General features: G+C 36.7%; 2 protein-coding genes across 5 annotated transcripts in view; both read right to left on the bottom strand.

Moving 5' to 3' along the window:
• Nucleotides 1–6,030, bottom strand: part of CWF19L2 (CWF19 like cell cycle control factor 2) — a 95,707-nt gene extending 89,677 nt beyond the window's left edge. The window contains exons 1-3 of the mRNA XM_045556682.1: nt 5,883–6,030; nt 4,227–4,337; nt 3,015–3,131 (exon numbers count right to left, since the gene is read on the bottom strand). Of these exons, the coding sequence (XP_045412638.1) occupies nt 3,015–3,131; nt 4,227–4,337; nt 5,883–5,975 (321 nt within the window). The 5' untranslated portion in view covers nt 5,976–6,030. The remainder of the gene's footprint in view (nt 1–3,014; nt 3,132–4,226; nt 4,338–5,882) is intronic.
• A 1,669-nt stretch (nt 6,031–7,699) lies between these two features.
• Nucleotides 7,700–25,803, bottom strand: part of ALKBH8 (alkB homolog 8, tRNA methyltransferase) — a 90,808-nt gene continuing 72,704 nt past the window's right edge. Inside the window, exons 12-13 of one of the 4 annotated variants that reach the window (XM_045556676.1) lie at nt 9,673–9,722; nt 7,700–7,979 (exon numbers count right to left, since the gene is read on the bottom strand). In XM_045556676.1, the coding sequence (XP_045412632.1) occupies nt 9,711–9,722 (12 nt within the window). In that variant the 3' untranslated portion in view covers nt 7,700–7,979; nt 9,673–9,710. Of the gene's footprint in view, nt 7,980–8,879; nt 9,186–9,672; nt 9,723–25,803 lie in introns of those variants that run through there. The other 3 variants (XM_045556678.1, XM_045556680.1, XM_045556679.1) reach the window with 3 other exon arrangements.

Below are 25,803 nucleotides of genomic sequence, written 5' to 3'. Positions count from 1 at the left end.
AGGTTTTAATATCAGACAAAGCAGACTTTTATAGATAAGAGTATATTACTAAAGATAAAGAGCAACATTTCTTAGTAATATAATGGTCAATTCATCAAGAAATATAACAATCCTAAATATGTATGAACCTAATAAAGCTTCAAAGTACATAATGTAAAAACTGACAAAACTGAAAGCAGAAATAGATAAATCCACAATTACAGTTAAAGATTTCAATACTGTTCTGTCAGTGATTGACAGGACAAATAAACAGAAAATCCTAAGAATACAGGAGACTTAACACTATTAACCAACTTTCATTAACTGACATTTATAGAACACTATACCTAACAACAGCAGAATACATATTCATTTCAAATACACATGGAATTTTCACCAAGATAGATCATATGCTATTCTTAGCTTTCTGGGCTGTATTTAAAAAAAAAAAAAAAAAAGATAGATCATAGGCTAGAACATAAAATAAGTCTCAATAACTTTTTTAAAATGAAATTATACAGAGTATATTCTATAACAATAACAGAATTAAATTCAAAGTCAATAACAAAAAACCTACTAAAATCCACAATTATCTGGATATTTTAAAACCTACTTATATATAATTCATGAATTTTTAAAAAAGTAAAAAAATATTTTGAATAGAATGTCATAAAAATATATAACACATCAAAATTCGGTGGAGATACAACAGTGCTAAACGAAAAACTTAGAGATTAAATATTCATTAGAACAGAAGGAAGAGTTAGAATCAATGACCTATGCATCCACCTTAGGAAGCTAGAAAAAGAAGAGCAAATTAAACACTAAATAAGTACTACGAATGAAATAGCAAATATAGTTTAAGTCAATAAAATAGAAAATACATAGAGAAAAAAACAATGAAACTAGAAGGTAATTCTTTTGAAAAGTCTAATACAATTGATAAACCTCTGTCTTCCCTTCCCTTTACTACCAATACAAACCTCTCTTTCATTCTTCATTTCATTTCAATGTGGTGTGGCCACAGAGCCTTCATTCAAATGACTCTAAGGTATAGGAGGGCTGTCCAGAAAGTATCCAGCCAAGGATACAATGGCTACATCAATACAATGGCTGGATACTTTCCAGACAGCACTTGTATATGTTATACAACTTATGTATAAGTGTACATATTGTATGCTGCAAAAATATAAATATATATACACATCTATTTCCAGGAAGGAACAAAGAAAAAAACAGGACAACGTGTCTCTAATAAGGGGAAGAAAGTGCTCTTAATCAAATGACATAAATACTGAAACAGCCTAGCAAGATCTAGGGGCTCTTAGTCTGTGATCTTTGCATAAACTCCAACGAGTTTTACAAATGCCACTGAAATAAACAATCTTGTACATACATTTTTTTTGAAGACAGTATCATTTACTTTTATTAGATTCTCAATGCAGTCAATAATCCAAACTCACAATTGTAAAATTAGCGTCTCTGTGAAGATTTTCTAACTCCCTTTGCTTTGAGTTACATTCAAAAAAATTTCTTCTATGTAATTTAAGTATTTCTGCCATTACAAAATGTGCTGACTAGTCTATAAGACTATCCTGTTGTATTTCTCACTATGAATTAATATACTGTATTCGCACATAAGATAGGCTTTCAAGGTCAATTACCACTGTAAGGTATTGAGAACTACAGAATTTTTGACACATAACTTCATCCAAACTCCTATACTAAGAGATTTAACCAAACTCTAGCATGGCTTCTAGTTGCAGAAGATTATGTCCCTAGAATAGATGGCCCTAGCAAATGCCTGCCTGAAAAAGCTCAACACTGCCAGGAAAATTTACTATTTGTTTTAGCCAACACCTAATGATAGACCCTCGATTTCTCTTTTTAAGGGCATTTATTAATACTAAAAAGAGCTTACAGTTGTGAATGTGGTATATCTTACCACTCAGAAGTGTCTCTCTCAAGTACCTGAGAGCCATTCCTCTGAAATGTAATCATCAGGAAATATAGGGCCTCTGTCTCCCAGTCTCTGTGGGAGGATAGAATCCTGACTGCAATAATTGCCAGCTGGCAAACACAGCTGGCCTAATCCAATTTACAATGACCAACCCTATGCAATTTTTCACTTTTCTCACTCTATTGAGCCCTCACTCTCTCCCCTCCCTCATTCTTCCCTTTAAAATGACCAAATCATCTCTGCACAAATTAGGATGGAGCTCAGCAATTTCCCCTACTGTCAGTAGATACTGAATAAATCTGTTTTCACCACTTTAACTAATATCCAGCTGTGTTTATCTTTGATAGTTTACTGCCAAAAATTTAGTTTCTGAAACAACAGGTGGACCAGACTTCTGACTATGGTGATTCAACTGAAAGGATAACCCTATGAAGTTCATACGTGGGAGAACAATTATCCCTAAATATCTCTAGCTCATCACTTTCTATGCATAACCTCTTTCTTCCTCAAAATAAGTCTGAAGGATTTGACCTTTTCTTCTGTGACTCCTCCTCAGCCCAGAACTGAGGAGCCAACCCAATACTCTCTTCCTTTTGACCCCAAAGGTAAGTATACAAAACACATCCAGTTTTAAAGACTTAAATGTTAATTTCTACAAAAAACAAACAGAGGTGACAGACTCTCAAATGTCTTAAAACTCTTTTCCCCTATTTTTACAACATTGGTCTTGCCTGCTTCTCCTAATTTTTTACTTTTATTTAGCATCCTTTACTTCCTATGTGATTCTTCAGCGTGAATATTCATCCCTCTTTTCAGTTTCCCTAGACATTTTATCCATTTTAATGACTCTAACTAGCAATGATTCCCAATTCATATCCCCGTCTTTTTAAACGTTCTCTGAAACCCAAGATCCACATTTCCAATATTTCCTGTACATCTCCAAGTAGATGTCTCGCAGATATTTTCATATCATAACTAGTAATATCTTGAGTTCTCATACATTTTAAGTTCCCATATATTATTCTTTCAAATAAAAATTTCTCAAATAGCTGCTCTTATTAATTTTAGTACTTACTGATGAACTATCAGCTGACTCGTTTTCATATTTTTGTTTCTTGCTCTTTTTTTTCTTCTCTTTCTTTGCTTTTTTCGAATGCTTATCTTTTTTCTTCTTTTTCTTCACAGAATGTTCCTATAATCATTTTGAATAGCCAAGATAGGAATTTAGCTTTACCTTACTTCAGAAGGAAGCATTTTGAAGGAAAAAAATCCACATTCTAAAAAACTTTAAGTCTTTCACAAAATGAGACAAAGAATATGACTAAATAAATAAAATCTTCCAGAAAATCTTAACATGCCTTCTATATGTACTACTAATAAATCATATAGCTGAGACTTCTTACCAGAAAAATATTAGAAAAAAATTTTTATTTGTAGATTCATGAAATAAATCTCATCGAATAAACACTTATATATTCACAAACATGTATACATTTACATACATATACACACACATACTCACACACACAAAATATCCCTCTGTGTTTCCCAAAAAAATCTTCATAAAAGATTATTAGGCCATAAAAAATATAACAATATGAATTTAAACCGTAGGAACAGACTGGAGGGAGGAGGAGGGATAGAGAAAGGGAAGTTATAGAGCAAAGAGTACAAAGCTACAGTTACACTACAGAAATAAGTTTTAGTGATCTATTGCATGGTGACCACATTTAATAATAATGTATTGTGTATTCCAAAATTGATGAAAGAATAGATTTTTAATGTTCTCATCACAAAAAAAGATAAGTTGGTGAGGTGATAATGTTAATTAGCTTGATTGAATCTCACAATAATATGTACATAGATCAAAACGTCACACTGTATCCCATAAATAAACACAATTATTATTTGTCAATTAAAAATAAATTTTAAAAAAATTGTAGGAAAATAGGCTTGAGACCTAAAAAAAAAAAAAAAATCAAAGACAAAAAGCTTAAAATGCACAATTTTTTAAACCCATAAGCTTGCTACAAGTGAGCCAGAAGTGTAAAGCTAAGTCTTCTACCAGCTCAAGTAACAAAACTGTTCCAATGTTATAATGTCCAAAATATTACAATATATCACTTCTGCCAAAGAGATAAAACTAGTCAGTAATGCCAACTAAGTGATACTCATTTTGTAACTCAGGAAAACAGTCCATAAAGTTGTTCTTCCAATATTATAATAACTTGAATAAGTGCAAAAAAAGACAGATATGTTTACATCAAGTAAATCTGTTAGTACTCACCTGTGAGAATTGTTCAATTCGCTCATTCACATCAGGCAGCATCCATGTATCCTCACCCCGAAGTCGCTTAAGTTCTTTACGTCTTTCTTCTTTTTCAAAATTGGCTTTAGCCTACAACAACAACAAAAAAAAAAACTGGCAATTGATCCAAATGTTTTTCACACAAAAAAAATGGAAAACAAAAACCTACCCCACTTTTACAAAAAGGCATCTACTCCTTAACAAACGGAACTTGCTTCTACCAGTGTTGAAAAGATTTAAAAATAAAACCTCTTCTTCCACATTACCAATCACATTATTAATCTCCAGTGAATTAAGCCACAAATCAGGGACAGAATCCTAGGACCTATTCCAAGCCCTTCGCTCTCTCTAAGTTCCCAACTTCAAATATGATTTGGAACCCCTTTTCCCTTCACCATCCCCGTGGCTACCGCCTTAGACTTTCACAAGTTAGGAGACTGACCTCCATGCAATCAATATGCAAACCTGTACCTCAATACCCAGCCCCCCAAAATGCTTCAGGAAGAATCATCTTTCTAAAAAGAAACTACCAAATTACTAATTTTTATTCATCCTTCAACAATAGTCAAATAAAGTAAGTTTTTCTTAGAAAGTTGTTCCTGACCTCTCATTCTTCCCCCCTAAACTCCAAAGCTGGGTTTGGTCCTTCTCAACTCTGTGCATGTCTCTACTATCAGATTTATCACAGCTTACCAACCCTACTTCCAAAAACTGCTTGAAACACCAAAGAGACAAGGATGAATATTTATTTTATATATATATATAAAATCTATGTTGAAATCAGGGAACAATACCAACCTTTCACCTATCCGAGATTAATGGCCCACTCCTCCCCTTTAAAATCTGACTGTAGTCATTGTCACTTCTCCTTCCAGTCACCTCCACTTCTTCGCTACATTTAAACTCGTTTAAAACTCTTCCATTTTAAAACCAACAAAACAAAAACCCTCACTGTGTCCTATGTTGCTCTCCAAACTACAACTTTTCCCTTTCATTGCCATACTTCTTACATCTTGAATAGCTTGTCAGGTAATTCAATACAGTTCACTTCCTCTACTCTTTATAAAGTTACCTCTATGCATCTCAAGCGAAGTGAGAAATATAATGTTTCTCAACCTTTGGTGAGAGGCTAAATTTCCTGGGTCTCTTCTGTTAACTCTTGTTTGGATCAGGACCAGCTTACAGTAAGTCTGGAACTGCTACTAATAATAAGAGAATAAAAAGTCAAGCTGAGTCTACTCAAATGCAACTGACGTGTTCCTGAAAAAGTAAAATTTCATTTCAGATACAGCAGAAGCAATGACTGAGGCTGTGAAACACGCAGGCAAGCCCTTAAAAGTGGCAGGGTACCTAAAAAGTGCGCAGTCCGGGTGACAGAAGTGCAAAGAATAGATGATTTAAAAAGGAAACTTGGAGAAAAAGAAAGGGATATCCCAGAAAAGAGAATGGGCAACTGGGACCTGCCAGAGCATCTAAAAGACGAGAGACACACAAGAATTTATCGGCATTGCAAAGGGAGACTTCACCCAAATAAAGTGAGATACAGTGGCAAGGGAAGGGGTGGGTAAGCTAGCTTCCAGGAACCCTCAACTTCCACAACGCCAAATAACTACAAAAGCCACAAAACGGAGGTACCTGGCGCAACACCTCGGCCCTGGCAATCCGGGTCCGTTCTTTACGCTCTTCAATACTCTTCGCACTTTCAAATCGACCACTGGCAGCCGCCATAGTTGCCGTCACCGTAAAGCTAGGAAGCCGTCATGCAATCTTAGTTTACGACAGTCGTAATTTAATAAACAAACCGGGACTTCCGACCAGGGAGAGGAGGGGCTTTACGCTACCAACGGAGCATGCGCAGATCTCAGTGTCGCGTAAGGTTGCTGTGGTTACTCCAGGTTGTCGGGGAGAGTTGGAGGCCGGTGGAAGATTTATTGTTTCGCGTAATGAGTTCACTGTGAATGGAAGTGACATCAATTTGCATATGTTATGCGGTTTACACTATACTAACAACTTTCTAACAAATTTAACCCAAGTCAGAAGCTCCTCGAAGTTAAGTCCATACGTGTTAAAGTTTTGCGCCAAAGTTTCCTTTCTTACCAGAGAATCGCTTCCCTGTACTGGAAGAATAGGCTGAAGCTGGTCAGAAGGTAAAAGTTGCACTGAAGATTAAGTGTTTCACTTTTGTGGATTTTTTTTTTAATATATGAAATAGTCATGTGAATTTTGCATTGTACTTCATGATTTATCCGTGCTTATTTTGTTAGAATTTTACATTGTTTTTTCTCTAACCTCATATTATTTGCCTATACTTATCCATCCAAACATTTTTTGTTGCAATAGGCAATTACCTATTTATTTGGGTGGGGATTTCTTTGTTTTCTTTCATGTGTGTATCTCCCAAACATAAAACTTTAAGTGCCATGAAGAATAAGACCTTCTAAAGTATTTTGAGAATCAAGTGTTTTGAGAATATAAAACACTAAACTTAACATTTATAATCGTAAAGGTAAAGAAGTCTGAAGAATAATTATAAACTAGATATTTTAAAGACACTAAAAATAATTAATGTAAGCCAGGTTGAGGTAAATATTCTTTCTTTTCAGCTTTCATAAAATTGAATATGTGTTTGCAAGAAGCTTTCCCAGCAGTTTCTACTTTAACTATCATTCTATAAAACTCTTAATCTTGAGCACATGTTTACTTGTTTGCTATACAACAGAATGTACTCATTGTATTTTTGTTATAGAAAATTGAATTTTATTTTACTAATTGACCTCGTAATCTTTAACCAACTGACTACCTTGACTGATTTTGTCATAATTAAATAACATTAAAGTCTTTGCAGATTCTCTTTGGATTCAGAAAAACATCCATTCCTCCCTTTGCAGCAATTACAGGACAAAAAAATATAAACAGTGATTATAGCAGAAACCTGTGTTTAATCCATTCAGGCAGCTATAACAAAACTATCATAGACTGGATGGCTTATAAACAACAAACATTTATTTCTCGCAGTTCTGAAGACTAGGAAGTCCAAGATCAAAATGTGAGCAGGTGTCTGGTGAGGGTAGGTCCTGGTGCATAGACGGCAAGTCTTTTGCTCTGTTCCATGTGGCAGAGGGCTGAGGGATCTCTCTAGGTCCTCTTTTATAGGGGCACTAATCCCATTCAAGAAGATGCTGCCCTCATGACGTAATCACCTCCCAAAGGCCATACCTCCACATACCTTCACATTGGGGAATAGGCTTCAACATAAGAATTTGGGGGTAACACAAGCATTCAGTCTGTAGCAATGTATAAAGTTATATGAAAAAAGATTTTAAAAAATCTTACATAAGGCTCAAAAGAAGACTAGAACAAATGGAAAAGTATACCATGTCCTTAAAAAAGACTCGACATCGTAAACAGTCAACTTTCCTTAAATTAATTTGTAAATACAATACAAATAAAATTACCAACAAAAAAATGTTGGGGTCAGAGAGGAGAACTAGGCATGTTGAAACAGAAGAAAAAAGAAGTTGTTTTGGCTAGGTTTGCATTTGGCCACACCTAATAAAAATCCAATCATATGGTTTAATCAAATAAGAGGTGATATATTAAGAAGCCTAAAGGTCCAGGATTGGTGTAGTTGCTGAAGGAACCGGGTTGTTTCTCCTTTTCTGCTTTGTTGCAGTCTTTAGTCTTCATAGTCCCAAGCAAGGTATCACATTCTTCTACATCTGTTCATGGCATCTATTAGACAGAAGCATAAAGGGAAAGAACAAAGGGTAAAAGGTGTATGCAAGCTAAGCTGACCCCATTTTCTATTAGAAAAATGATGGCTTTTCCTAAAGCCTAGTCCAGTTTTTTCCCTGTAATTATTATGAGCCAGAAGTAGGTTACATGGCCACAACTAATTACAAAAGAGTCACTAAGATTCCAGAACAGTTACGTTACGTAAGGCCACTCAACTTGGGTTTGAGGTTTGTTTGTGATTAGCTTCAAGTTAGGCATTTTGAGCAGAACTATCACAGAATTGGCACTGTCTTATAGCATCCTACTTGGGTAGCACATGATTTCCATTTGTTCCTGTACTGGTGATGTTAATTCCGGTCATTTAAATAAAGTGATGTCTGCCAAGCTTTTTTGCTGTAAAGTACCCCTGTTCCTTTTGTAATTAATAAGTATTTCATGAAGTGGTTTTTGAAACTATGTAAATTCTGTATCAAATTTTCAAGGTTTTTAATGTCAGTATCAAATATTTGAATTGTTCATTTATATCACATGGACTCATGATTTCTCAGTGGATTCCTGTTTTTGTTCAGTGGGATACTATTAAGTTATTATCAGTATTTCTTCTGATGCTCAAATTGTCCCAGGTTAGGCCAGTGAGAGCCCCTTCAAGCTGGTTTCTGTGTCCTTTAGACGTGCACCTGTATTCTTTGAGCATTTCCTTTCTGGTACAAGAAGATAATCGATGTTCATCTTGTATAATACTTTTCTCTACATAAGCCCTGGAATCAGCATTTTTTCCAAGAATACAGTTTCTTTTAGTTTAAAATGGATTTAGAAGTTGTCAAATAAAAAACAAATCTGGACTTAGGTAAAAGAAAGACTTTATTCAAAAAGACTATTGCAATATGGGGAGGGGGACTATTACAATAGGGAGAACATTCTGAAACTAAGATTTATAAGGGTCTCAAAGGTTGGGAAGAAAGAGCTTTTGTGTTATAGGGTATAGTAAACAAGGCCTAGAAAGATCCGGGTTTGAGGGAGTGGGATGAGCAGGCAGCATGACATTTTCCCAGAACACAAAAGGATAGGGAGATTTTTTGATGGTCATTTTCCAGGAGCATAAAATTCAGGTAAAGTTCACAATTGTCAAGGACAAGATCTGGGCACTAGGTATGCTCATTAATATCAGGCTATTGCTGCTCCAGGTCCTCTCAATGGACAGAGCTAGGGAGACAGATACATAGATCTAGATAAAGTTATAGATATATATAACTATTTCTGTATCTACCTCCATGTACTGAAAACCATGAGTTCATACAGATACCTCCAATTCTAACTCAATACCACAGGGTTCTTTCTAGATTTTTTTATTTCCATATTTGGAAATCCAAACTCCAACAGGTATAAACCTAATTCCCATTATCCTTAGTATATTAACTTATTTGATCAATTATCCAATATGTAACCAATTTTCTATTGCCATCAGCACTCCTTCCCTTGACAGATGCCCTCCTTAGCCCACTGAGGTCTTAACAACCTGTCCTAGGTTACCTCATTCAGGTTCTGACACCCTAAACAGGACTACCATCCCACACAGGTACACTTCTTACTCTGCCTGGTCTCTGATACTGAAGTTGCAGGTGCCTCTCAGACCACATAGGTACGCTTCACACCCCAGTTGTGCTCAGAGCCACTCTCCCAACTCACCCACCTGGATGCATACCTTGCTCAGTCCACTAAATGACTTTGTCATTGAAGGAACTGGAAGAGAAAAACAAAGATTTAAGTCTCTTTTAATTCATAAAAATTTTCCCCTGATCTCCCATTTAAGTACTGAACAAACTGGGTCCCTTTTATTTTTAGATATCTCACATTCTGAGTTGAGCTTGTTGCATCTTCTTTTTTATTTTAACATTTCTTTATCCCCTATTTCCTATAAACTGGTAGTTAGATTTAGAGATTGTAGATTAAAAATCTACTGTACAGCATAGTAAATAATCAGAGTGAATAGACAGCTTATAGAATGGGAGAAAATGTTTGCAAAGTATACCTCTGACAAAGGACTAATATCCAGAATCTACAAAGAACTCAAACAAATCAGAAAGAAAAAAACAAACAACCACATCAAAAAGTGGGCAAAAGACATGAGGAGAAGTTTTTTGGAAGAAAGTAGATAAATGGCCAATATGAAAAAGTGTTCATCACTAATTGTCAGGGAAATGCAAATTAAAACTACAATGAGATACCACCTTACCCCAATCAGAATGGCCAGTATTAAAAAGTCAAAAAATATAGGTGCTGGCATGGATGCAGAGAGAAAGGAACATTTATACACTGTGGCGGGACTGCAAATTAGTATAACCTCTATGGAAAACAGTATGAAGATTCCTCAAAGAAATAAATGTAGACCTACAATTCAACCCAGCAACAACACTGTGAGTATGTACCCAAAGGAAAAGAAGTCATTTTATCAAAAAGACACCTGCACTCAAATGTTTATCACAGAACAATTCACAGTTGCAAAGATGTGGAATCAGCCTAAGTGCCCATCAATTCACGAGTAGATGAAGAAAATGTGTGGAGTGTGTGTGTGTGTGTGTGTGTGTATTACTCAGCCATAAAAGGGAATGAAATAATGTCATTTGCAGCAACTTGGATGGAACTAGAGACCATCATCCTAATTGAAAGAAGCTCAGGAATGGAAAACACTCACTTTTGTTTAACTAGTCACAAATACGCATCTCCAACCCATCAGAGGCCAACAAAATGTTTCCTTTCCTTTGTTCTGCACATATTTTATACATTGACTTGGGTGCCTGAACTCAGACAGAGATAAAGTGAAAGAACAGCAGTGATCTTGAGCCTCACTGTTATTAAAAGCTCAGCATTTGTCCCTGAGGCCATATCAGAAGAACGAGGACAAGTGGTTGAGGAAAAGGAAAGAGAAATTTATTAATTTGGCAGCACATGAAGAAAATGACAGACTCCCATCTTAAAGTACCAATTGCTAATCATAAGCAGAAATACAGAGCTTCAGAGCTTTTAAAGGGAGGGTTTTCAGCTTCAGGGCTATTGTTCTTCAACTACAGTTGATGATTCTGATCATTCCATCTCCAAGACAATCTCAGGGACCTCTGTCCACCTGGACAGTCCTATAGCACAAAGAACAAAGGACACTCCCCTGCCCCTCCCTACCATTGGCCTGAGGCAGGGATGCAGGTTTTAGTTCTCCAAAAGGAGAATCTTCTGATTAATCAGAGAAGATTGACAGGGAGAATTGTAGACTGGTGGCTTTAAGGCAATGCGATTCCAAGAGTGCCTTACTCTTCTTTTTTGTCTCCCTTGTCCAGGGCATTGAATGACTGGATTAAAACAACTGTTTACTCATTTATTCAACAAACATGTATCAGACATAGAATATCCATCAGACGCTATATAAAAGCTGAGTCTCCAAAGATGAAAATCATTGGCCCTGTCTTCAAAAGCCTAGAGTCTAGCAAGGAAGACAGACAAGTAAAGCAGAAATTACTCACTGACCTCCTTACTCTTCCTTGAACAGACCAAGCATATGCCTGCCTCAGGTCATTGTCACATGCTATTCCCACAGCCTGGGATACTCTTTTATTTATTTTTTTTATTTTTTTAGAGACAAGGGCTCTCTATGTTGCCTAGGCTAGACTCCAGTTCCTGGGCTCAAGTGCTCCTCCTGCCTCAGCATTCTGAGTAACTGGGACTACAGGCATGCACCACTGTGACCAGCTTCTTTTTAAATTATGTAAATATTTATACAGTTTCAACTAGATACACTTAGAGAAGTCCTGTTTCTATGCCTGTTCCTCACTGCTCTATAGGTAATCATTTTTATTAGCCGTTGGTTGTCATTCTTTGGTTTCTTTTTAAAATTATAAGCACAAAAGGAAGCATACCAGGCATTATGTACCTTATGGTGTGATACAATAGGAAGTACATAGCATGTTGACAAGGTATTTTTAAAAAATGAAAACAGAAACCCATGAATTCAACCTAGCCTCTGGATCTAACTAGTTTATTGGAAACATGGGAGTTAGAGAAAAAGGTTGAGTGACACTACAAGGAAGCAATTGACCAAATCTAGAATTCTACTAGACAAATAACACATCCTGAGATCACTCCATATCAATATATATGTGTGTGTGTGTGTGTGTGTGTGTGTGTGTGTGTGTGTGTGTGTCATCCTAATTCCTTTTTATGACTGCATAGTATCCTGTTACAAGAATTTATTCAAATTCATTTATAGACTGTTTTTCCTCCACCAAAAATAAGTTCTATTAGAGCAGAAATTTTAGCCTATGTTTGTTTCAATCCTAAAATAATGCCTACTGTAAATCCATATTTGTTGAATGAATTTTAAGGCATGTGGTGGCTCTGGCAGAGGAATCTCTGTGGTGATTAGGACTGCAGATGGTGGGATGGAAGTGAGGGATACTCTTACATCAGGGTTGAGACTTCTGAAAAGACTTCCCATGGGTGGTAATCCTAAACTGAATCCTGAAGAACCTGTAAGAGTTAGCAAGAAAAAGAGATGGGGGAAGAGGAGACAGTGCCTTCTGGGCAAAGAGCACAGAGTGACCAAATGTACAGAGGCATGAGATAACATGACACATTCAGAGCAGGGCGACAGGTTAATTGGCTGCCCCCACATCTAACAAATGAGCTAGGAGTGAATTAGAATGATTCCTTCTCCTTATGTAGCAACCTTGGAAGAATCCTGCTTCTTTGAATGACACTCTGACACCTGACTATCCCTGGGCTTTTGTCTTGATAAGTCTATAGAGGTTAAAGTTAAATGCTGCTCAACCCTGGGTGCAGGAACAGTTTCCATCACCCTAAAGAAAAATGCTCCAGTTGTGAGATTATCCCCCATCAAAAGGCCAACAGATGTCCTTCTTTGTCATCTTTACATCCCCAGCAAATAGGTCTCTGCCTCAAGATACTGAGCATTATGAGTGTTTCATCCAGTTCACCCAAATATGTAGGTAAAGAAAGATTGAGCTAAGCCATTTCCCTCTCCTTTTAGCCTCTGACTAACTCAGGGATATCTGGAACATGCATATCCAATGGGAGAAGTCTGGTATGTAGCTGGATTTATGTGTCTAGGGTAGGAATTTTCAAGAAGCCATAAACTTTATATTTCTCTAGACTCTGAACTCTATCTTTTAAACCGCAAAGTAGGTTACAACCAAAAAGAAATGACAGCCTCTTGGAGATTGTCTGCTTTGATTCATTTTATTAAAGAGGCTGTACACTGCACAGCTGGTGTGTCTCAGGCCAGGGTGATCAGCCAAGGAATAACTGATTGGAGGGGCTGCTGCACCTGCTCACCCAGTGCTAAAGGCATCCGAGAGAGAATGTCATGAAATACTGTCTAAATACTCTGGTATGGTTTACACAGTGACCTTGCATGTCTTATCAGTCAGAAAGGCTTTGAAATCTCATTTTATTGTTGAGAAAGAAACACCCATGATCTCTTCTACTGAAAAAAGCCACAGGAAATGGGCACATCAGGAAACCAAAAGCTAGATTTTGACACCTTTTCCCTTGCCTTCCCTGTCTCCACCCCATGATGCAATGTAGAGGCAAGACCACACCAATACTGTTACAGCTAGAGCCAGAACGGCCAGGCGCACCCTGGGTTATGATGACGAGCTGCATGTGTCTGCATTCATCTCACAGGGGCTGCTCTGCCCAGCCCCCGCCATCACCACCACTACTGCATGTAAAGATATATACAGACCAGTAAGGCCTGATTCCTTTCAGACCCTGACGTTGTTCAGTCTCATTCCTCACTGAAGGCAGCCAAGGCTCAAGGTATGATGAGCTGCTGAAATCCGGGATCCTGGTCAGCCACAGCGATGAGCAGTGCATGGAAGCTGCGCTGCTGCTGTCCCATCACTGCCTTTCTGAGCTGACATCCTCCTCCCCCCTCTCAGCCACTGTGCCTCAGTCACATGAGCCCCCTTTCTACTCTCATTCCTAGTCCCCTTTCTACTCCCATTTCCGCCAACAGCCTTTGCGCTTGGGAACTCTTACATGACTGACAACCTGTTGTCATTCATGTCTTAGATCAAATGCCCTTTCCTTGAGGGAGCCCTCCCTGACCACACAATCCAATTTCCCTACCTTAACACTACTCCCCCAATTACTCTATCACATCACTCTATTTTATTTTCATCATAGCACTTATCTCTACCTGCAATTATCTTCCCTGTTTATTTGCTCACTTGTATCTTTCCCCCTGTACCTTTAGCAAAGTGCCTGGCACATAGGAGCTCGACAAGTTTAGTGAATGAGTGAATATAAAGAAATTGTACTCATCTACTTACAGTTTAAAAACACTCTAAATGTCATCTATTTGGAATTCATGCTAATTCTTGCAGGAAGTCAAAAGTTACCAGTTTGTACAGGATCTCTCAATAATAGTTTTCCACAAATTGGCTAACCTACTAGATAAGAAAACTTGTTGGAAAATTCTTATCTATACAGTGAAGTCACATTTTGCAGAGGTTAAATTCTCTCATCAATGTGTAAGACAACTTTCAAGCACAATCAAGATTACCTTTGAAAATCCCTCAAATTGCCATAAAACACAGGTACATGGTCTGGAAAAGACAACCATATACCATAATATATGTTTACCAATGTGTAATGTGTACAGTAATATGCAGCATCATCAGTAGCCTGCATGTCTTTGAGGTTGAAACATACCTTGTAAATAAGATGATCACATGTCCCAGTTTACCTGGGACAATCTAATTTACATCTCTTGTCCTGATGAAGTTGTCAGTAGCACTCCTTTTTACTTTTGAAAGTAGCCCAGTTTGGATGGTAAATCGTACAGCCACTATTATGAAGCCAATCTTAATTCTTTTCAGCATAAGGCTGCCTATCTTTAGGTGAAGGTAGAGTTCAAGGTAAGGCCAAGAGCCTTTTCTCACAATGTGTTGAAGTCATTAACACATATTTAAAAATCCCTGTCTTCCAGCCACTAGAGTAATACTTTGAAAGGTATTAATGAGGCGTTAAATGCACAGGTTCTAAAGCCAGACTTAATGACTTAAATTCTAACTCTGTCACTTACTGGCTGCATCAGTTTATCATGCTCTGATTCCTTGCCTATAAAATGGGAATAGTGATAGTATAAAACTCATAGAACTTCTATGAAAATTAATTAAAACATGTTAGACCATTGCCTTAAAATTCCAAGTGTTCAGTGTATGTCAGCAACAATTATTTTCAGATTTTGCTAAGAGCTTATCTCCTTGTCAGTTATCTGATGCCACACTAACCCATTTTTTCCCCTCTAATCTTTATGACATGGACACTAGCTAGATTCATTGCACTTTTCTTTACAAGTTATGTAGGAAAGAAACTAGAACCACTTTCCCGTAAGTCCTCCATGCCAGTGCTTCTCCAGAACTGGAACAGATCACTGTTTCTCTAGATGAGCACTAGACAAGGTAGCTAGTTTGTATTTAGAGGTCATGTCCAAAAATCACCTTCACCTCATCTTGCCCACATTAGTAAAGTGTTAATGTGTTTAATTTAATTTTAAGTGTAATTGATTTTTACAGCTAAAGATGTCACAATGATAAACACTTTTACTACTATTATCTTTGTAGAATGGCTTTGAAAATATTTCTTCTCCTTCTGTCCACACTAGAGATCAGCCACTCAGCAAGATCAGCTCCACCCAATATTTAAACAAAAGCCTAAACTAGCAAGATCCTGGGAGTACTTCATATACTGGGGAATTAGGTGACTACTCTTTGACCCAGCATCTGGTGTTCCTGGGGGTAGATCTAGCTCAATGGACACTTTCCTTTCACATCCCCACTCCCTCCATGTGGTCCATGTGCCTGATAAGTCCTCCAAGTTTCTGGTTTCCCTCCATTGAGGTAAAACTGGGCTGGATTCTGGAACTGGAACCTGTCCTGAGCCTCAGTTCAGCTGGAGGACGACTCTGGAATCTGCCTTTTCTCTTTACTGGGGTTGGCCCCTACTTTTGTTATCTTTCACACTATTTTGATTGGATCTTTCAACCTATACATTTCTGATTCTGATCTCACCCAGGTTACTAACACTGCCTGTTGGCCTGACCCTTTGGATACTGACCCTTCCCTAATCAGAACAGAATTGGTTTAACGTCCTTGATCTTGGTGACTTAAGAGTGTGGTTTCTCCATGGAGGTGATATTGACTTGTTCTCGCCACTCAGTAGAAAAACTGGTCTGCCGGGTGGCTTTGGGTCAAGACAATTGATCCTATCTATCCCAGTGGTTTGAAACTCCCATTGTTTTTCCAGGTGAGGCTTTCACTGGTCTGAGACCTAAGTTGGCTGAATTTACAGTTGGCAGATTTTTGGTCCTCTAAGCAAAGAAGACAGGGAATGACAAACTATGAATTTCTGTTTTCTCACACATTAAGTTCATTGTGTTTTAAGTACCAATCAACTCTTAATTATCCACAGTAATGGAAGGAGGTAATGACATATTTCTATACAGCATTATCCTCACTCACATATGCTTCAGAGCATAATCATTTTCTCAAGCAGCAGATTTACTTTGATAGTTATGCTGTGCTCGCAATTTTATTAATCTGCTTTCCCTGAGCACTGTGCCTTATGCTTCTAGGAGGAGACATCACACAGGCCTGTTTGGTAGCAAGGTCCAGTCTGTCTTGGATTAGATATTTATGGTAGATGTTACTTATAGGAAAATTCCATGCGTCTGCTGAAGAGATATGACTGCTTTAGAAAGCATGTTGTAAGATCGTAGGGTGGGAATTAGGGGTGGAAGTGGGGTGTATTTTGGAGTGAGGTATTGAACATGTGGAGAATTAGGCTCACCAAACACTAACAGGAGAACAACAATAGGCAGAAATGGAAAAAGTGAGAGAATATATTTATTCAATGACAACTTGTTGCAATGTTCACATGTTTAGGGACCATGGTTGTTTATCTCATAGTGAAAATCATTTTATACTAAAAGTTAAAAGTTAAAAAAGGAAGTGGAAATAGAAGAAAAGGACAGTAAGCGGGGGAAGAAAGAGGAGGGAAGCTCACATTTACTGAGTATATCATCCACTCCAAGAACTGTGCTGAGCAATTTCTGTGCATTAGCTCTCTTAGTTCTTGGTGACAACCCTATATATCATTATCTTCATTTTACAGACGGGCAAGAGAAGTTCAAAGAGGTTAAGTCATATAAGAATCCAAGATAATCAGATTTCAACATCAATATTATCACCCATTCTTTATTTTGTACTACCTTTCACAGTAGAAAAGACAGTGGTATTAAGTATAACTCGAATAAAACAACAAAATCCAAGAAGAAAAAACATTTCTTGCAATAAGTGAGCCCTTTTAACCTCAGATAAAAGATGATTTGGGAAACTAGGAGTAGGTAGTAGAGAACATATTTATATTTCTATCTCCCTGTTAGTCCACATTTGATTTCTTACAACAATGTATCAAAGCAAATTATGTTTTTTAAAAATGTCCATGCTCGAGGCTGAGGTTAACTACATCTGAGGGAAAACTATGTTATAGACAGGCAAAAGTTTCTAGGAGCCTAGAAAAGGGAAAAGCATTCATTTAGCCATTATCTAAGAAAGAAAAGCAGAGAAGACTTTGACATGCAAAACACCAGAGAAATGTGATGTGTTGATGTTTTGTTCATTCTTATCACAGCATAATAAAAAGGTCCCTCAAAACTCTTCAATTATCTGTACTATGATTCCCAGGCCATCACATTGCACAAATCTAGGGAACACCATTCCCATTTTATTCTATGGATTCCACAAGCATGTTTTGATTACTAACTCTACCTCCTAAAAACCGTAATACTGATGAAAGAGTGTCTATAACTACAAGTAAGAACATATAACAAGTGTTATTTGTTAAGGTCTAGTCTCTGGAAAGAAATGTCTTCCATAAAAGGGGCTTGATCAGTCTCTTAAAACTTTGGGTACTGAGACTGAGTCCCCTGCTCCTGATCAACTCTGGCTGCTCTGTCAAAATTGAGTTTCCAGACCTGCAAACCTGAGGCCAATACTTGAGCTATGATAATCACCAGCCACCCTCCAAGTCAAGTAGGAGGACCTGTCCGAGGGGCAGCAAGTCTTCCGTTGTCTTTATAAATGCAACTACTTTTATAACTCCATAATTTATATTAGGTTGTATTGATTGAGTGCTATCATTGAATAGATGCTATGTATCTCACAGAGTAAATATGGTCATTCCCCAGTAAGGATGTAATCCAAAGAGGCAACGCTCCAAAGGACAGGATATCAGTGGTGTATACATGGTCAGATACCAAAAGGGTTGTTATACAGAAGTTTGAGTACTACCACTTCTCTATGGTTTCTGTTTATTTCCTCAAATCTTAGCTTTTTTTTTTTAACATAACCAAACTTCTTAAAGGAAAATGCAAAGGACTAAGTTTATTTCCCTTATTTGCCTTTTACCTAATTTCTTATAGGACTATTTCCCACAGGCCACAAAACCTATACAATTCATAGTGTCACTGTATCCCTAGAAAATAAGTAGAATGAATTTGATAAGAATAATCATATCCATTATTGAGAGTAACCTCATCCTTTTTGCATATTTTCTCTTCATAGTGCCTCAGCTGATATGGAATGTCTAAAATGTAGATTGATAGGTCATGTTGCACTGAGGATTTGTCTGATAATATCCACTTGCTTTCATGAACAAGTTTTATTGTAAAAAATAGCATTTACCAAAGCAGGGATGGTGGGAGGGGAGAACATGAAAAATATAACATGGCATGGTATAGAATAATGATGTCTTTTTAAAATTTCCATCCCACAAATCAGACTTCCAGAACAGTACTCCTAGGATCATGATAGCCTGCTTTATTGTACATTTCCCCCTAACGTTGAATTTTCCTATACCAGGAGTCTCTTGGTGGAATCTTTGGGGTTTTCTAGATACAAGATCATATCATCAGCAAAGAGCAATAGTCTGACCTCCTCTTTTCCCATTTGGATACCCTTTATTTCCTTCTCTTGCCTGATTGCTCTGGTTAGGACTTCCAGCACTATGTTGAATATAAGTGGTGACAGTGGCCACCCTTGTTTTGTTCCAGTTCTGAGTGGGAATGCTTTCAACTGAATGCATACGCATTCAGTATGTTGTTGGATGTAGGTTTATCATATATGGCTTTTATAATTTTTAGGTATATTCCATCTATGCCTATTTTGTTAAGAGTTTTTATCATAAAAGTATGCTGAATTTTTTCAAATACTTTTTCTGCATCTATTGAGATGATCATATGATCTTGGGTTTGCTTCTATTTAAGTGGTGAATCACATTTATGTATTTATGTATGTTGAAACATCCTTGCATCCCTGGGATGAAGCCCACTTGGTCATGGTGGATTATTTTTTTGATGCGCTGCTGAATTTGGTTTGCTAGAATTTTATTGAGGATTTTTGCATCTATATTCACGAGAGACATTGGTCAATAATTTTTTTTGTTGTGTCCTTTCCTGGCTTTGGTATCAAGGTAATACTACTGGCTTCGGAGGATGAGTTGAGAGGATTCCTTCCTTCTCAATGTTATGAAATAATTTATGCAGTATGGGTAGCAGTTTTTCTTTATAGGTCTGATAAAATTCAGCTGTGAAACCATCCGGTCTGGCCCTTTTTTTGGTTGGAAGATTTTTTTATAGCTGCTCCAATTTTGTTGCTCATAATTGGTCTATTCAGCAGTTTCTGTATCCAGAATATATAAAGAACTCTTACAACTCAACAATTAAAATGACAACCCAATTTTAAAATATAAGCAAAGGATATAAGTAGAGATTTCTTCAAAGAGGATATACAAATGGTCAATAAACACATGAAAAGAACTCAATACCATTAGCCATCAGAAAAATGCAAACCCAAGCCAGAAAGAGATACCACTTCACATCCACTAGGATGGCTATAATCAAAAAGAAGAACAATAAGTGTTGGAGGGTACGTGAAGAAATTGGAAACTTCATACACAGCTAGTTAAGTGAAAATTGTTGTAACATCATTGGAAAATGGTTTGACAATTCCTCAAAATGTGAAACATAAATTTACTTTATGACCCAGCAATTCTATTCCTAGGTATAAACTCAAAATAATTGCAAATGTGTTCAAATGAAAAGTTGTATATGAATGTTTATAGCAGCATTATTAATAATAGCCAAAAGGTAAAACAACCCAAATTTTCATTGACTGATGAATGGAAAAACAAAATGTGGTACATCCAATACAGTGGATATTATTTAGCCATAAAAAGAAATGAAGTACAGATACACACTACAGCATAGATGAACCTTGGAAGCATCGTGCTAAATGAAAGAAGAGAGACACAGAAGGCAACATATTATATGATTCCATTTATATGAAATGTCCAGAATAGGCAAATCCTTAGAGACAGAAAGTAAATTAATCATTGCCAGGATGCAGGGGGAGGGAGTGACTGTTATTGAGTATAGAGTTTCTTTTTTGGGTGATGGATATATTCTGGAATTCGATCATGGTAATGGTTATACAATTTTTTTAAATATACTAAAAGCCATCGAATTATACACTTTAAAAAAAGCACCAGAGGTCTTTAACCTGTTGGAAGAAAAGAAGGAGGGAAGGAAGGAAGGAAGGAAGAAAAAAACCCAGCAAACCATCAAATTTCTGAGTGTTAGAAGAATTATCTTCTTTTCTTTTTAAGTTAGGAGGTTACAGATCAATTATTATAGTTTAAAAGAACCAATAATACATTCGTGGTGACATCTTTCTTTAATCTTCAATCTAGTTGTCAAGCACTACTGTGCTTTGAAGCCATACATCTTCCTTAAGAAAGTTCATTTTTCTGATTTTTTTAAAGAGAGGCTTATGTGTTTTTCTTTCACACCATTCATGGACTACTCTGCTGGCCTCCTTACTGGTCTCCTTGCACTCTGTTTTGCCTTGTCTCCTTCTACTCCAATCCATTCTATATCCCACTACCAGTTTAAGCTTTCTGAATTGCTGCTTTCTTTTAAATTGGCATGGAGTGTGACCCAGACCTCTCTATGTTTTTGTAATTATTTGTTTTTTGACACACAATAATTGTGCATATTTATAGGGTAAAGTATGATGTTTCAATACATGTGACAGACCTCTGTATTTTTGAAAGGCTCCCTGGTCATCCTGATTTGCAGCAAGATAGAGAAACACTGCTCTAAGTCAAGCCAGATTCTGCTTTCACCTCTTTGTAATTCCTTCACCATTTATACCTATTAAAATTCTTAACCATTCTTCAAAGTCCAGCCAAAATGCCACCACTTCCATGAAGTCTTCTCTGATTACCCTAACCAAATGTTATCACAGCCTTTTTTTAAATTCCTATAACAATTTTTTCCATGGACCTAATTTCTTATTGTTATGACAATTAATTATCATTTATTTAGATCTTTACAGTTTTCACAGTTCTTCCATAAATCTCTCTTCTAATCTTTATTTGATGCATAATGGAGCCTTTATCATTCCCAAGTTATGGAGGAGGAAACTCTGACTTATAGAGTGTATGTGAGTTTCTTTTCCAAGAAAAGAAACACAGTTGGTAAATGACAAAGTTGCAAACTGAGCCTGGGTCTGCTCACCCCAAGTAGTCTTGTTGTTGGAAATATTTAAAACAGAAACAGAAACAAACCTCTTTCACCACCATTAGAGCACATGCAAAATCACCTAAGGATCCTGCCAAATGCATGCACATAGGTGCCAGTCTTAAAGATTCTAGTTTACTCTAACTGGACAAGCTAGAAGCCTGGATTTTCCTCAGGCACTTCCAGGTAATTAATTCTCATGCAGGTGATAAGGGGCCATACTTTGAGAAACGCTTCTCTAGGTGATTACACACCATATGGAGATTGTAGGAAAACCTCCAAAGGGCCATTTTACCCATGTAAAATGATAATTCAACAATAATTAAGAATTAATAGTGGGAAAAACATTGTTTGGCTAGTACAGATCACAGCCCTGTGCCCAAGCGCACTTCCTCTGTAACTGCGAAAGTTGCTTCTTTGCAACCGCATCTGCCAGTTTTCCAGATGAGTGGACGCTGGGCTGACCAGATGTCTGCTCAGTGGTCGGTGTAAACCCTCTCCTCTGCACTGTGACAGGTGTGCTTGCTTTGTGTTTCTCCTCTGGGAAGCATCCTGGTCACTTACAGCTTTTCTCATCACAGAAGGGTTTTGGAGAAACTCATTTGGCTCAGCATTTTCAAACCAAATTTTCCTCAGAAGAGACCTTGCTGACATTTTGTTCAGTTGACTAGGCGATGTTAGAAGGCCACATGGAAAACAATATCTGCCCAGATTAGAAAGGACCACCTGTTTCCATGAGACATTTTAAATCAGATATAGTTTCACCACCTTGACATCCTGAAGATGATAGCATTTTAGTGCCACCCAGAATAGAAACTGCCATTTGCCATTTGGCAGCTTTCTTCTGTAGGTGAACTTTGTATAGTGCAAGAAGACTATTCAGGGCTATTCATTTCTCAAGCAGGATACATACATAAAGAAGATTGTTCTATAACTGGAGGCACATAGATTTTTCATTTCCTAAGAGAACTTCACTCGCCTGTGTAGCATTATGTAAAGAGAGGACAGAACGCTGTATTGGACAAGCCCTTGTGTCTAGTTTGAACTGAATTTTAAAATAGAGCAGAGATTCTCTACTCTCTTGATCACCACTTGACTTTAGAGCCAAAGAACTTCTGTCTTTTCTCCTCCCACCCCTCAGAATTCTCTGTTTTCTAAGGAAGGTCAGAAGCGTCTGGTCAGTAATAGTAATATTAATACCTCACATAAAACTACAGGGTATTGATATTGGTAAATCATCTTGTGCTGTGTTTCTCTCTGAAAAGTATTTTTGCTGTTCCCAGGATGGTGTCCATGCCTTTTAGCTTCTTGGAAAGAGAAGTAGGAAAACAATAAATTTTTGAGTTTTAGGGCTAAAGGGGAGGAGTCATCAGCTAAGTGTGGGTAAGTCCACTCCACCTTTCCCACACTACCCTGTTCCCTGGGAAGCTGACCTTTATGGACTACATCAGCTGGGCTCCTTTGCTTCCTGCTTTCCCCTTGGGTTCAGCTGGTGAGAGACGCAGACAGAGAGTGGGGGCAGCAGTGGAGGGAAACAGTGGTATTTATTCCTGTAGGGCTGCAGGTTAAGTTGTCTGTGTTCTTCTATCTAAGGCTGTGGCAAGTAGCCTTCTCCTACAACTACCCTCTCGTGGTTCCAATAACTGTCCTCTTCCCACTGGCCCTATTGCTTCATATCTAGAGAGAATAAAGGATCCCTGCTGTCACTAGCTATGGGGTGCTTCTGCTTTCTTCTGATTTCCCTTAACTTTGTCCACACTTTTGTGAAGGGAATAGTCCCTTCATTAAACTTTCCCCTATTGCCTAATTTGAATGTGTCATCTGTGTTATTTGCTGGAATCCTGATTTATATAGAGGGCAACTCTTCAACAGGCCATGTCTAATGATATTGGACTTCCTAGTAATCTTGGTGTATAGAAGCTAGGGGTGGCTTTAATCAAATTTGGAAAGTAACAAAAGAGAGTTCACAAATAAGATAATAAGGCAGGTCTGATCTCTAGATTTCTACCCCCAAAATAAACACCTTCTTTTCAAATACTCAGACATTCACAAAAACTAAAAATATATTATGCCACAATCCAAGCCTCAATAAATTATAAAAAGTAAAAATAGCACAAACAACATTCTCTGATCACAAATGTGGTAAGATTAGAAACTCATTAAAAAATCAGACAATAAAAGTTTCCAATATAACTGGAAAATTTCCAACTCTTTTATGTAAGTAACTCTTTGATCAAAAACAAAACTCAAATGGAAGTTGCCAGATTTTTTTTAAAAATCAATCATGAAGAAAACATGCCATTTTCAGAACCTAAAGAAAAGCTTCAAGGAAAATGGAATATTCATTTCAATATAAAAGAAAAATAAATGAATTAAGCATTTGGCTTAAAAAGGAAAGCAAAAGAAGAGATGGAGTTAGAAAACAGAAAAACAGTATTAAGAAATAAATTTAATAGCTAATTCATTGGGGGAAAAATTAGACAAACTACTAATGGGATCAAGTGATAATGGGAGAAAGTACAGAAATACAAAATAAAAAATGATTTTTAAAAAGTAATCACAGGAAAAAAACAAAAAGAACCATAGAAGACCACTTTGCTCAACTCTGCAAATTATTTTATATTATTATTAAAATAATTATAAAAATCTGGATAAAAGCGATAATAGTCAAGTCAATAGTGTCTGGCCCCAGATATATTAGACAGAAAATCTAATTATATTTCCAGAGAAGAAATAGAGAATTTATCAAAGACCTAACCCCTACCTGACCAAATAAATTTTTTCAAAAGCTGGCATAAATTGCTTCTTGAAAAAATTCTACCAATCCCATTTATAAACAGATCGTTCTAATGCCAGCTATCTTAGAGTTCTCAAGGAGTGGGATAGAGGGAAGTGGAATGGATGGAGAGAAAACTTCTAAATTATTTTATGAAGAGAGTATAAATTTGTTACCAAAACTTGGCCAACACTACAGATAAAAGAAAACTACAAAAAATTCTCATTTGTGACTATCAGTGCAAAAATCCTGATTAAAATATTAGCCCATTAAAAGAAAAACACAAAATTTCAGGTGGTGTTCACCTAAAAATTCTCTTTAAATGATTCAACATTAAGACACCTATTAATATAATTTATCAGATTACAGATAATGAGCTAATATAATCACATTCATATTCTTGGGTGCTCAAATAGCATTTTTTAAAATTTAACAAGATTCTTCTTTAAACGAAACTCAATAAAATAGAAATAGACTAGATATTACAATAAAATTTCAGTCATTTCAGCCTCAAAACCAGCAGCATGCTTCATGGAAATCACAACAATAATTTCCACTCAAGTCAGGAATAACACAAAAATAATCAATGTGCCCACTATTTTTTAACATCATACTGGACATATTGGCTAACACAAATAGACAAGAGAAAGAAGTTAATCATAAAAATTGTATATGGGCATTTAAAACTATCCTGTTTGCATATGATGTGACTGGATATGTGGAAATAAAAAGAACTCATAGGAAACAAAATAAGAACCTGGAAAAAAATATTTGCATCTCATCTCACAAAATGCTAATCCCCTAAAAACTAATAGAGGAAAAAAATAACAGATTAACAGAAAAATGATCAAAATATGTGGGCAAACAGTTCACAGAAAAGGAATTATAAATAAAAATATGCTCAACCTCACTCACAGGAGATATACAAATGAAAATACCATGAGGTATGATTTTCCATCTTTCAAATTGGCAAAGATCCAAAATTTTAATAACAAATTCAGATGGGGAGGTATTTTCATATATTGCTGGTGGGATTGTAAATCAGTATAAATTCTTTGATAGGCAGTATGAAAATAGTGAACAAATGTACAGATGCACATTCCCTTTGACCCAGTAATCCCACATATTGGGAGTTTTTCCAACAGATATATTAATGATGTATATACAAATTTATTGATGTGTATACAAATTTATAGATGCATATACATATTTTTGTAATAGCTCAAGACTAGTGTATTAGTTGTCTATTGCTGCATAACAAATCACCCCAACACTTAGCAGCTTAAAACAATATACATTTATTATCTCAGTTTCTGCAGGTCAGGAACCTGGGCACAGCTTAGCTAGGGTCTCTGCTTCACTGTCCCTCACAAGGCTTCCATCATGGTATC

This window comes from Lemur catta, chromosome 7 (genome assembly GCF_020740605.2).
Source record: "Lemur catta isolate mLemCat1 chromosome 7, mLemCat1.pri, whole genome shotgun sequence".
NCBI lineage: Eukaryota > Metazoa > Chordata > Mammalia > Primates > Lemuridae > Lemur > Lemur catta.
Note: the sequence above shows the minus strand (reverse complement) of the source record. Positions and strands in the feature narration are given on the sequence as shown.